The sequence below is a fragment of the Silene latifolia genome, chromosome X, assembly GCF_048544455.1.
Source record: "Silene latifolia isolate original U9 population chromosome X, ASM4854445v1, whole genome shotgun sequence".
Classification (NCBI taxonomy): Eukaryota; Viridiplantae; Streptophyta; class Magnoliopsida; order Caryophyllales; family Caryophyllaceae; genus Silene; species Silene latifolia.
Genome location: NC_133537.1, coordinates 277178542 through 277192675, shown reverse-complemented (window position 1 = coordinate 277192675; position 14134 = coordinate 277178542). Strand labels below are relative to the sequence as shown.

Genomic DNA, 14134 nt, shown 5'->3' with positions numbered 1-14134 from the left:
GCCGTGCCCCAAGGTCGAGTAACCCCAAATCGGAACCATGGTACCTATCCGTACCCCAAGGTCCGAAGAGGCGGAAGGAAGACAGCCCAACTCGGAAACAATGGCACATAATCGTGACCCAATGGCCGAGGGCAAATAAATAAGGAATGTCGAGTAGTCACACAATGTAAACCGTCACGCTCCGGTCACAAGTACGAGTAACAATGATTGCACAAACATAACGTAAACAATTCATGTGAAGCATGTATAAGTATAAGAGTATAACAAATATCAAGTACTCCCATGATAAAAGAGTCTCAACACATCATACACAAGCATTAGAACCAAAGTTAAGATGCATACCCAACAAGAAACTCAAAACCCAATCTATAACAACAAGTTTAGTACTCGACTACAACAAGGGTCAACTTCAAACGGTCATAACTTGAGTTCTATACATGATAATGAGGTGAAACCAGTTGGAGGTGATAGCTTATCCTCTTACGGTTCTAACGGTAGGTCATAAGCCTCAAACAAACAAGTAACGAAGAAGTTATGGCCATTTTACGAAAACTGGTCAGGCTTAAACCGCAGCCTGCGATAGTGGCCGGAGCCTGCGGTGGGTGCCGGAGCCTGCGGTGGGTGCCGGAGCCTGCGGTTTTCCCCTGCCACCGGATTGTTTGCACGACAATTTCCTACCCTTTCCGAAAGTCGATTCCTACCAATTTTTCATCCCAAATTCCTCTTAAATATACATGTTAACACAATAATACCTAATAGAAACCACAAGAATGTAATTGTCACACATCTTGATGGATTCAAGCACAAGATTTTGACCCAAAATCAAACAATTAATTCATCCAAACATCACAACTTTACCCAATTGAAAATCAATGTAACAACATGCTTAAAACTCTTCAACCAACCATGAGATGGTTGTTCATACAAACTCATTCAACAACATACATGTGAAACAAGAAAAGATTCAAACTTTAACATACATATGAACAAACTACAAAATATAAACACACAAATTTGACATAATGTCGAGTAACCCATCACCGTTACCTTTTTGCTCTTAATCTCTAATGTAATCGTCTCACAAGCAAGAATCCACTTCCGGGCCAACTCACCTTTCTCCTAAACATAAGAAAACACAAAATAAGACTAAAAATCGAAACTAGAAAAAGGGTACCATATAGAGGATGGCTCGACAGCCCCAATAATGGAGGAAATTCGGATCTTTTCTTACCTAGAAAGAAGGAGGGCGATGAGAGGAAGAGATAGACGCGAAAATCACTTGAATCGGATAAGAATTGAGCAAATTATGGTGTTTTGAAGATTTGTAAGATAGATGTATAAAAATGGTGAGGGTTGTTGAAGATGAATTTCAGAAAAATGAAGAGGGAGATGAAGTTGTGAGGTGTTAGGTGAGGGTTTTATGAAAAGAAAAGAGAAGGAGAAAAGGCCCATAAGTTATAAAAAGCCCAACAACTCAAATTGAGTCGGTTTCCGCTAGAATTTTCGTCTCAAGCCCACTATAACTCAAGACGGGAGATATTATTATTATTATCATTATTATCCGACCAAAATATTTATTTTGTATAACTTAAGCTTTAAAAATATAATATTTATAAAAATCATGTTTAATAATGAAATTAATTAAATTAAATAATTAAAATATAAATAAGACAATGAAACGGTTAATTGCCAAAATAGAAAATTCGCGGGTGTTACAATCACCCCATCTTTTAAAAAGTTTCGTCCTCGAAACTTGAAAATGGAAATGAAATGTCGTATAAAATAAAACCGGAATTTTGAATTCGGTAACCAAAACATTCAAAAGGTTACTTATCGTAAGAATCAAAATCCTTTCAAAGTCTCAATTAAAATTTTCCGAAATAACTGATTCTCATCAAAGGAACGAAAATGCTCTCGTTGCGCATTCAAGAACATCACATTCCAAATCAAAGATATGGTCAAAAGCAAATCATTTGTATAAATCAAAAATCAAAATACTTTCAAAGACATTGATGAAGAGTTTTCAAAAGTATAAGTCTCATTCATGGAACGAAATTGCTCTTGTCGTGCACACAAGAACGCTAACTTTCCAAGTCTAAGAGAAATTTAAAACAAAAATCATTCGCCGACAAGCGCAGAACAAGTTATTAAACGTTTCAAATAACGAGTTCTAACATCCGATCAACGTCAAAATCAAAAGAGAAGGCAATTCACTCAAATTTTCTTTTGCAAAGGTCAAAATAGAAGTAGAGGCTTCATTTCTAAATTAAAAAGGAAGTCAAATTCCTGAAAATATAATATTAAACTTTTGACAACGAAATCATAAGTAGACCAAAGCTAGTTAGAAATTGAGCAAAGTTAAAAGTAACTCGGGTTTAGCAATTAAAAATCAATAAAAAGGAGTTATACTCGTAGGACAAAAGGATAACTAAATCAAATTTTCATTTTTGAACTCTTAAAATAGGTAGGGTTTAGTAAAAGTAACATAAACCTTTAACGACGAACCAAAAATGGTAGTTTGAAACGTTTAGAAATTTTATGAATTGAAAAGTAACTTAGATATCATGAAAACAAGATACGCTAAGAGGGTTCAAACTTAACCAACAAAGAGATAGGATGAACTTCCTAGGAGAAGAGTTGAAATCGAATCTACCAGGCTATCAAAGATTGAATTCCATAGGTTAGCATCAAATTCTAAAGGAGGAGCAAGCATAAACGAGGAAGAGAGGTATGAACGGAAACACTTATGGTCAAAGAGGACGGGAAGTTAGGCAACAAGGAAACACTAGATACTTAAATCTCGAACAACAAAGTCACCCTGAACGGTTCCGAAAACTTCCTAACCACTAAACTCATAACCACATAACTCCCAAAAATTTCCTCAAAATACTCACAATTTACTCCTATGCTACCCCGTGGGTCAAGTCACTCCATCACAATTGTGATTCCATAACTCTCAAATATAAATCATCTATAAACGATTTCCATGAAATATCAAAACTACTAAAAGAGTTACACACATAACCAACTATCGACTACTAGGAGTTCTCACTATGGTAAAATCCTAAATCAAAGGTCAAAATCTCCAGGTCTTTATACTTTCTAACACTCCAAACCAAAATCTTATTCACACCCGAATTCACAAGCCTAAATGATCACATTCCCCAAATCTTAAAGACCACCAACCAAAAGTAAATAGATTGTCATACAATTTTTCCTACCCAACTCAACTCAAGTGCCACTAATCCAATTTTGACGAAATCAAGGTTTGCAAAGAATCCTCAAGGGCATCTCACTCACTCTACAACGTAGCCAACAAAGCCATCACTCCACTAAAGAAACAAAGGGTAATAACTAGGTCAAGAAATGATAGGAAATTTCAAAGGGATACATGAACATGACGAGGTGTGAGATTAAAGGAGTCAACAATAAAGGTAACTAGTTAACACAAGTAAGAGACATTAGAATTAGAGAGGTATTCAAGTCAAGGAAACGACAAGTAACTTTTATGCTTAAGAATTAAATCTAATCAAGGTATAAGCGGAGGGAAGGAAGATGATTAATGGTACGAATGAGGACTTCAAGGCTTAACCCATACGCTTTCTAAGACTTAAGGTTCTTTCTAACAGGGTCACGCCTATTAGGATATTGTACCATCATAACAAAACAACCAAATTCCAAAACATGGGTTAAGACAATTCATCTCATTCCTTATATGCAAGTCTCTCTTCAAGGGTTACACCTCTATGGCTGATCAAGGTAAAAATAAACGCTCGCTTAAGGGTTGATACATTGGTTAGACTCATTGTTCACCTATCCTATCACATATTAGGATATCCCTAAAGTAAGTCTACCACTCAAGTATAACAACGTCTCTTTATCTCAAGTTCTCGACACAACCTCGATGTTTTAAAAACCAAAGAACGAATTAACAAAGACTTCTCAACCAAATTCTTCAAGGGAAAACTAATATCAAATCACATCACCATTCTATTTGGGACCTTTAACATCTAAGAATGGGTTCTATTCAAGGCTTCTATCATAAATCTATCTCATATTCTCCTAAGGTGACGACGCTCAACCTACTAAGCTTTCAAATCCCAAACATAAACAACAAAGCCAAGTTCTATAACTTTAATCACATAGGCAACTTATTCCTGACACGAAGAATCCACCAATCAATTATACTTACTTGGTCAAGGAACTAGGTATAAGAATCACTAAGTATTTATCATCACCTTACCTAAGTCTTTTCTGACATCCTGACCTCTCAAAACTGGGTTAAGGGTCAAAACACAAACAAACTCCACAAAAGCCAACTTATCCGACCGAGTTAACATTCCATAAGGCAAAGATGAAGGTATACACGAGGGGCATTATAAGGAGAAAAGGTACAAAGACAACTCCTAAGATATGGAATAAGAGTTGCGAAAGGCATAGAAGCACACAGATAAGGGAATATGACAAGGCACTCAAAGAGAGGAAGGTATCTTCGAGACGGTAAGGAAATCCTTCAAGAGAAAGAGTTCCTTAAGCAAGATGTTATGGAAGGAGAAACAAAAACATGGGATAGGTCGGGCGGGTACCAACCTAGCTTCCAAGGTAAAGCAAAAGAGAGTTTAGAAAGGAGGGATGAGCATCACGGGATAAAAGTAAGGAAAGGTGGATCAAGGATAGAAAACACACCCATAACGGTGTCGGGAGGAACGGCGGTTCCGACTTGATTCTCGACAAGAGTGACTCTTCTTGGCTCGGTTTCCGGAGCATGAGGGAGAGGAGGAGGGATAGTCTTCTTCTCGGGGCAATTCCTGAAGAGATGTCCGGGCTTCTTGCAATGGTAACACTTCAAGGGCATAGCATAGCATCCAATCCCGGGGTGATAAGTTTGCCCACACTTGAAGCACTTGCGGTTCTCCTTAAGCCTATTAGTAGATGTAGGTACTTGTCCTTTCGGCTCTTGCACTACGGCTCTTGTCCTCCATGGTCTTGTACTCCTTGTCCTTGGACTCTCGGCACCAACCTCTTCTTGCTAGGATAAGACGAGGATGAGGGCACAGATGGCCTCTTGCCACGGCGGATAGGGCGATGATTCACATGAGCATTGGCATTCCGTTGATTCCGAAGAATTAGAGTAAGGGCTTCCATGATAGTATTCTCCACCTTGGTTGGTCGTACCATCTTCTCAAGACACCAAAGAGTCAACCATGTTAGCACCTAACATATAGCATGCACAAAGAGACTACCAACTTAGGTCCTTAGTCCTACCCATCTCTCATTTATTATTTGAGGTCAAGTTCAATTTAAATTCGGGGTACATGTGTGTGCGCCGGGAGCAACATATGCTCTGATACCAACTGTGAGACCCCTCGATAGGGCATCAAAAATAAAGCGGAAATTACGAGATTTAAAAAAGAACCTTTAAGAGTTTAAAGTGCGAAATTCACCATAAGTGATCAAACAAAAATGAAAAGAAAGATAATTAAGTTTTACAATTTAAAACAAGTGCGTTGGGGAAAAGATATCCCACGAATAAACACAAGTCTAACGATAGGTGAGTCTAAGCAACCTATAACTAAGGTCCAAGGTTCAACGTTCTCGCTAGCTCACACGTCTTCCCCATAATCTGCATCACAAACCTGTCATTCATGTAAACATGAACGCCACAGTCAGTGGGGAGTAACTCAGGGTTCTCCCAGCCACAATATGTCAAAATGCACATAAGCAAGAACTTAATTAAACATATTGATCATGCATCATACTTGAATAATATGGACAAGGGAATATAACGATAATCATAACGAGATAGGCATATTGCATTCTTAATGAGATAGGCATGGTACATTATATTAAACATGCATTCAAGGTAACCAAAACATGGATATGAGATTAGGCATCGAATCATATGAAGAAGGTAAACAACGGATCAATTGAATAGAAAATACATGGATGGAAACCAATAGCCATTCCTTTGAAAACCTCTTAACAACCATAGCACGGGACGTGGCTACTAATGTCACATTCATACTTATGGCTTACATCTCACCATAAGAACGGATGGGAACATCAATCCCGGCGATCATATCGCAACTAGGGGCTTGCATCTCACCACTAGTATCCGATAGGACCAAGACTCTCACAAATAGTTATAGAAGACGTGCACTCTCGTATATAAGAACACGCCAATGACCGTAACAAGCAAGACATTTACAAAGGATTGACTCAAAACAAGACAAACCTCTAGACTCCAACCTCCTGGTAGGACGACGATCATAATACGGTCCTAGTCTAAATCTGGCCAGACTCTCGGGATGGATGACACCCGATTCGACATACAATCCCAAATCGTATCCAAGACTCGATCCATGACACCTAGCCGTGTCCCAAGGTCGAGTAACCCCAAATCGGAACCATGGTACCTATCCGTACCCCAAGGTCCGAAGAGGCGGAAGGAAGACAGCCCAACTCGGAAACAATGGCACATAATCGTGACCCAATGGCCAAGGGCAAATAAATAAGGAATGTCGAGTAGTCACACAATGTAAACCGTCACGCTCCGGTCACAAGTACGAGTAACAATGATTGCACAAACATAACGTAAACAATTCATGTGAAGCATGTATAAGTATAAGAGTATAACAAATATCAAGTACTCCCATGATAAAAGAGTCTCAACACATCATACACAAGCATTAGAACCAAAGTTAAGATGCATACCCAACAAGAAACTCAAAACCCAATCTATAACAACAAGTTTAGTACTCGACTACAACAAGGGTCAACTTCAAACGGTCATAACTTGAGTTCTATACATGATAATGAGGTGAAACCAGTTGGAGGTGATAGCTTATCCTCTTACGGTTCTAACGGTAGGTCATAAGCCTCAAACAAACAAGTAACGAAGAAGTTATGGCCATTTTACGAAAACTGGTCAGGCTTAAACCGCAGCCTGCGATAGTGGCCGGAGCTGCGGTGGGTGCCGAGTGCGGTGGGTGCCGGAGCCTGCGGTTTTCCCCTGCCACCGGACTGTTTGCACGACAATTTCCTACCCTTTCCGAAAGTCGATTCCTACCAATTTTTCATCCCAAATTCCTCTTAAATATACATGTTAACACAATAATACCTAATAGAAACCACAAGAATGTAATTGTCACACATCTTGATGGATTCAAGCACAAGATTTTGACCCAAAATCAAACAATTAATTCATCCAAACATCACAACTTTACCCAATTGAAAATCAATGTAACAACATGCTTAAAACTCTTCAACCAACCATGAGATGGTTGTTCATACAAACTCATTCAACAACATACATGTGAAACAAGAAAAGATTCAAACTTTAACATACATATGAACAAACTACAAAATATAAACACACAAATTTGACATAATGTCGAGTAACCCATCACCGTTACCTTTTTGCTCTTAATCTCTAATGTAATCGTCTCACAAGCAAGAATCCACTTCCGGGCCAACTCACCTTTCTCCTAAACATAAGAAAACACAAAATAAGACTAAAAATCGAAACTAGAAAAAGGGTACCATATAGAGGATGGCTCGACAGCCCCAATAATGGAGGAAAGTCGGATCTTTTCTTACCTAGAAAGAAGGAGGGCGATGAGAGGAAGAGATAGACGCGAAAATCACTTGAATCGGATAAGAATTGAGCAAATTATGGTGTTTTGAAGATTTGTAAGATAGATGTATAAAAATGGTGAGGGTTGTTGAAGATGAATTTCAGAAAAATGAAGAGGGAGATGAAGTTGTGAGGTGTTAGGTGAGGGTTTTATGAAAAGAAAAGAGAAGAAGAAAAGGCCCATAAGTTATAAAAAGCCCAACAACTCAAATTGAGTCGGTTTCCGCTAGAATTTTCGTCTCAAGCCCACTATAACTCAAGACGGGAGATATTATTATTATTATCATTATTATCCGACCAAAATATTTATTTTGTATAACTTAAGCTTTAAAAATATAATATTTATAAAAATCATGTTTAATAATGAAATTAATTAAATTAAATAATTAAAATATAAATAAGACAATGAAACGGTTAATTGCCAAAATAGAAAATTCGCGGGTGTTACAAGACCCATCAAATACACTTGGGTACCTTTGGTGAAATTTTTGGACTTGCGATACCCGAGATCGACCTTGAGAAACCCGTGGGGTTCACGGAGTCACATTTGTGGAGAGCGATCACCGGGTTAGAATTAGATGGTTTTAAGAGGTGTCGTGCCTTTTACATTCATCATCCAGTTATTTTTTTTTTTTTTTTTGGTGAAATGTGAAATATATTAGAAATATATAGAGTTACAGATTACAAGTTCACCAAGTACATCAAACCGAAAAAAAAACATTGCCTACTAGCATACACACTCAAATCATACTAGTCCATGGCAACCACTTCATCTGTTGAAACTTAGTCCCCCATGTAATGTTTTTACCCCGCAGCTGAACATCAGTCTTCACCCTAGCAATAAGCACCTCAGGTTTAGGTACCAAAAGATCAATCCTGCAAAGGTTACGAGCTTGCCAGATATGATATATCATTGCAAGTATAGCAGCAAAGACAATGTGTTTCTTCATCAATGATCTGCATCTCCACTGTAAACTCCAACCAATAATATCATCAAGGCATATTAACACCTAGCCAAAGATTTCAAAAACTCCAAAGATCTGGCACTAAAAACACAGTCATAAAGTACATGTTGATGTGTTTCAGGATGAGCCATACACAAATCACAGAGGCCATCAGTGATGATCCCAAACTGCATCAACCTATCCTTTGTCAATAATCTATGTTGGACTGCAAGCCACCCAATGAACGAGTGCTTAGGGAGGTTGAGTTTATTCCAGATCAGAGGGCACCAGCTCACTTTATCCTTGGGGCCTTGCAACCAGTGGTACCCATGAGCAACAGAGTAACCATGGTGCTCACCCACTCCCAAACAGAAAACCCATCCTTCAAAATCTCCTTAGTTTTGCAGATCATTCTCCAAGACCAACTAGACTGAACAGGGGGAATGTAAGAGAGCCATTCTTGCCCCTTAATATAAATATGGTTAACCCACTTAATCCACATATGATCAGCCTTAGACACCAACCACCAAACAAATTTGCCCATCATAGCCATATTCCACTTCCTGCAATGAACAATTCCTAGACCTCCATACTTCTTATCACAACATATTTTTTCCCAAGCAACATTAGGAATTTTATGGAATTGTTCAGAACCACCCCACAAGTAATTCCTGCAAATCCTCTCTATTCTATCAAGAACAGTCACTGGAATAAGAAAAATGCGTGCCCAAAAAGAATGCGGTTGTGTCAACACACGGCTTGGACAAGGACCAATCTCCCAAAGATAACTTAATTTCCTAGCCCCCCATCCTCTTATTCTCAGCACCACTTTCTCTACAAGTCTAGAGCAATCACCTATGGCCATCCTCTTATGAGATATAGGTATCCCTAGGTACCGAAAGGAAGGGATCCCTCTCTCAACCCGAAATGCTCAAAATGTAATGAACCTCCTCAGCTCTCACCCCATTAAAATAAATGTCAGATTTCTCACAGTTCATCACCAATCCAGAAGCCTTTGAAAATGTAGCAAAAGCTCTCAACAAGACAGTTTATTGAACCTCTATCCCCCTACGAACATTAATAAGTCATCTGCGAAGCACAAATGAGTCAAACTGAGTGGCCTACATAGGGGATGAAAGCTAAACTCCATGGTAGAAGTAACCTCAAGAAGTATTCTGCTTAAGTACTCCATACAAAGAGTAAATAGCAAAGGGGACATAGGATCCCCCTGTCTAATGCCTCTTTTGCCTTGAAAGTACCCAAAGCTATTACCATTAAGTGATAAGGTAAACCAAGGAGTGGAAATGCATTCCATAACCCAAAGAATGAATCTCCTAGGAAATTTCAGAGCCTTCATCATTTGCTTAACAAACTCCCACTCAATGGAGTCATAAGCTTTCTTCAAATCAATTTTCATAAGACACCTAGGAGAGCAAGACTTCCTCTTATATAATCTCACCAAGTCTTGACAAATAAGAATGTTATCCACTATATCTCTCCCTTTTATAAACGCACTTTGATTCTCACTAACAATACTAGGCAACACTCTAGCCAATCTATTGCAAATGACTTTAGAAATGACCTTATAAATCACATTGCAGCATGCAATGGGTCTGAAATCAGCTACACTCTCAGGTCTGACCTTCTTGGGAATCAAGGTGAGAGTAGTGGCATTGACTTGTTTCAGCATCCTGCCAGAGTTAAAAATTCTGTCTGCCTCAATTAAGTCATTTCCCACCACCTCATAAGCATCTTTAAAAAACTGGGAAGTAAACCCATCAGGCCCAGGTGCCTTATTAGGAGGAATAGTATCCAAGGCTTCCTTAATTTCACTGGAAGTTACCTCAGCAGTAAGGAGATTCCTCTGATCCAAATTAATAACAGAGCCCTTCCTAACAGTAGGGATATGAACCCTAGTCACAGGTGTGCAAGCCCCCAACAACTTCTGATAGTAATGAATAAAAGCCTCCTCAATCTCTAATGCAGTAGAGGCCATCTTCCCATCCATGTCTTTGATAGCTAGTATCTTGTTTTGCATTCTCCTAGCCTTAATAGCACTATGGAAAAATTTAGTGTTTCCATCCCCCTCAGAGAACCACTGAACTTTAGCTTTTTGAGCTAGAAAGCTCCTTTTAGCTTCAGCCCTATCCTTATATATTAAAGCTGCATCACGAGCCTCCCTCTGAAGAGAGACATTCCTGGGGTCCAACTGCAATTTGGTCTGAGCCTCTTGAAGCATTAATTGAGCCAATCTGGCAGTAGTCTCTATCTGAGCAAAGCTAGCACCATTTAATTCCTTCAAAGGCCTCTTCAACTGTTTCAGCTTCTTGACAAATTGAAAAATTTTATGACCAGGAATTTGAGCCTCCCAAACAGTCTTGACTATCTTGAGAAATTCAGAGTCCTTGCCCCACATGTTAAAGTATTTAAAACTTCCTCTCTTCCTTACCCCATCAGGTTTCAAAGCCATTGTGCAAGGGCAATGGTCAAAGAGGCCTTCAGGGTGGAACATAGTAAGAGTATCAGGGTATTTGATTAGCCACTCATCATTAACCATGGCTCTATCAATCCTGCTGAACACCACATCCCCCACATCCTGCTTATTGTTCCGGTAAAAAAGGCTCCATGGGCAGGAATGTCCCCTATACCACAATTATCCACACAAATCTGAAAATCTCTCATCTCTGCAATGAAATCTCGAACCAATCCTCTCATCCATTGCAAGCACACTATTGAAATCACCCATAACCACCCAAGGGCCAGCCACCACCTGATGCATCAACTGAAGAGAATGCCACAAAGGTAGCCTATCACCCACCCTATTAAAACCATAGACCATAGAAATCCACCAAATATCCCCAGTAGGGATAAAAGTGACTCTAGCATTGATAACTTGAGCTTCAGAACTCAAGACCTCCATCTTGTAATTAGTCTCATCCCAAATAATCTAAATTCTGCCTCCATCATGACTATCAATATTGTTAACCATAGCCCATTCACTTCCAATGCCTTGGTGAACTTTATTAATAGAAGGAAATCTAACTCTAGTCTCTAGTAAACCAAAAACACCTACATTATTATTATGCAAAAACCACCTAATGTCCTTTTGCTTATTCTCATTATTCATACCACGCACGTTCCAGAACCCAATGCTACCCATTTTCCAGCAAAGGATGTCCCCCAGGCATGTCCTCCTCAAGCACCCTCCTGTAGTGGACAGAATGCTCAAGGACCTCCATAAAAGTTCTCCTCCCACCTCCTTGTTGAGTCCCCTGCCTAGCCAATCTAGTGATAATTCTAGTAGGAGACAATGGAGTGAATGAGCATGGTATAGGAGTAACCATCCCTCTAGCATAACCCCCACCAGCAGACTGAGACTGGACTACATGAAGATTTGGATTAGGAGCCACAGGAACCACAGGAGGTACAGGCTCAACAGGTTGTTGGGTCTGCCTCTTAGGTACCCAGACTTGCCTCTTCTTCTGTTGCCTAGGCTCCTGTTGCTTTCTACAGTCTCTCTGTATATGACCTAGTCCATTGCACCCAGCACACAAAACAGGTTTCCACTCATAATGGACTATCTGCCTGTGCACAACATCCATCTCATCAGCAAACTCAATAACATCAGGAAAGTTTCCCCCCATCTTAACCTCAATCATCACCCTAGCATGTCCAATGAACGTTTTAAGGTGAGTATTACTATCAACACGCACTGGCTTCCCTACCAAACTAGCAATTTTCATCAGAGCATTTCCCCAAAATTTCAGTGGCAAACCATAGAATCTGATCCAAATAGGCACCATATCCACAGTTTCCCTGACCAATTTCGAGGAAGGGGTCCATTCCTTAACAACCACAGGTTTGTTATCAAAAAACACAGGACCCGCTTGCAACACACGCAACTTCATGGCTTCAGTTTTGAACCGAACAAGGAAGATACCATTAGAATGAAAAGAGATTTTCTCATACTCAGTATATCCCCATACCCGTTTAACAAAACCCTCAACCACTTTAAACGGCGGATTCGAACCCAACACGTAACAATATACGGCAGTAGACCAATATTCAAGTTTATTCTCAACATCAGCACTAGTTAGTTGAAGAGGACTTACCCTAGACGATTCAGACTCTTGGGAACGATGAGAAACCTCCGTCCAGTCGCTACCATCATCGGATTCCTCCTCCACAATCGAACTCATTCTATTACTAAGGGTAAATGGACGGATACCATCTTCAGAAGCAGAAGCGTGTTCCTCGCACTGAATATCAGCAGGAAGAACATCATCATCATGTTCCAAAGATTGAAATCGCGATCCACTAGCGTTATTATGTGGCGTATTACTAATTTTTTTGGATTTTGATGAATTATTATGTGATATTACTCTAATTACTCTATTAGATTTGGGATTATTCCTCTTTTGTCGAGCCATTGCAGTAACAAAATTAGAAGAACCCTAAATCGCTTCCTAATCGCATTCTCTCTCTATTCAGCCTTTTTTTTGTCTTTTTAGTCATCCAGTTATTAGGATGTGGCATCAATTTATAGCGGGGACTATTCATGGTAGGAGTGACACGGGATGTGTGAGTCAACTTGACATGACTTTTCTTGAGTCATATTTGAATCTCCAAGGTTTGCCAAAGTACAACTTTAATCCCGCTCTTGAATTACTTGTCCGATTTCGAAATCTATCAAGGGGTGCGACAAAATCAAAGGGAATTGTGATGGGTGGTCTTGTGACTAGGATGGCCGATGTTTTATGTCCGGGGTTTAATGATGATGGGAGGTATGTGGCTCTACCCGGAGATACTTTACTTGATGAGAAGGTCATCTTTAGGCATCACAAATGGTGCAAATATAATGATTTGGGAGGTATTGATTGGTACACCAAGGGAAGCACTACATTCACCCTTCCTTGTTGGGACCTTCCTCCAACCACACCTAGGTCGAGCTACTTTGCACCTATGCCGAGCTACCTCCTCCCCTTTGAGAGGATTGCGGCTCCACCACCTAGGAGACATGAGGAGGCACCTTCTACTCCTTCTCATGCACCACCACCGTCCCAAGGTCCAAGCCTTGGATTTCCACCATTCCTTCATGGTGTTCAGCCCTCTTATGCGGAGATACCTCCATTCCCCCATGTCTACCGACCCTACTCACCTCCTCCTTCTCCTCCTTCGAGCTCCCCACCATCGGCCATGGATATATTGATGGGTATGATGAGCAACATGGATTTTAGGATCCACCAAGGGCAAGAAGACAACTATTTGGCCCTTTATCCTCAATATTACCATATGGCACAACAAGGGTTTATTGATCCTAATGGTCCTAGGCCTTCTTGGGTGCAACCACACCTATTGTTCCCAAACCAAGGCATGAATGAAGATGACCAAAGAGGAGGAGAGGAAGAAGAATAAAGTGAAGATGATGTTAGCCTTAATGATAGAGGCTTTGATTGAGATCGTGATTGTAAGACCCTTCTTTCCCTATCTCTCATGTATAGTTTGCATTGTAATATATCTCACATGATTAGATTAGTTTGCATTGTATTTTATC

At 39.8% G+C, this 14134-nt stretch overlaps 1 protein-coding gene and 1 long non-coding RNA gene across 2 annotated transcripts; both read right to left on the bottom strand.

The window, feature by feature from the left end:
* Positions 1 to 5464: 5464 nt before the first annotated feature.
* On the bottom strand, positions 5465 to 7771 carry LOC141621834 (uncharacterized). The gene is made up of 3 exons (XR_012532716.1): positions 7600 to 7771; positions 7416 to 7487; positions 5465 to 5636 (listed from the first exon to the last, which is right to left on the bottom strand). It is a non-coding gene; the product is annotated as an uncharacterized LOC141621834 (long non-coding RNA).
* Positions 7772 to 8376: 605 nt separating this feature from the next.
* Positions 8377 to 11137, bottom strand: LOC141620165 (uncharacterized). Its single transcript, XM_074437105.1, has 5 exons — positions 9743 to 11137; positions 9572 to 9648; positions 8877 to 9269; positions 8706 to 8778; positions 8377 to 8604 (listed from the first exon to the last, which is right to left on the bottom strand). The coding sequence occupies exons 1-5, from the start codon at positions 11135 to 11137 to the stop codon at positions 8377 to 8379; spliced, it is 2166 nt and encodes a 721-aa protein (XP_074293206.1).
* Positions 11138 to 14134: the final 2997 nt, after the last annotated feature.

Excerpts from the sequence above, each read along its gene's own strand:
- LOC141620165 (XM_074437105.1), bottom strand. The coding sequence starts at position 11,137 with ATGGTTAATGATGAGTGGCTAATCAAATACCCTGATACTCTTACTATG. Across the intron at positions 8,779-8,876 it reads TGCAAGGCCCCAAGGATAAA|GTTGATGCAGTTTGGGATCA; the intron begins GTGAGCTGGTGC and ends GACAAAGGATAG. Across the intron at positions 8,605-8,705 it reads ATCCTGAAACACATCAACAT|TGGAGATGCAGATCATTGAT; the intron begins GTACTTTATGAC and ends TGGAGTTTACAG.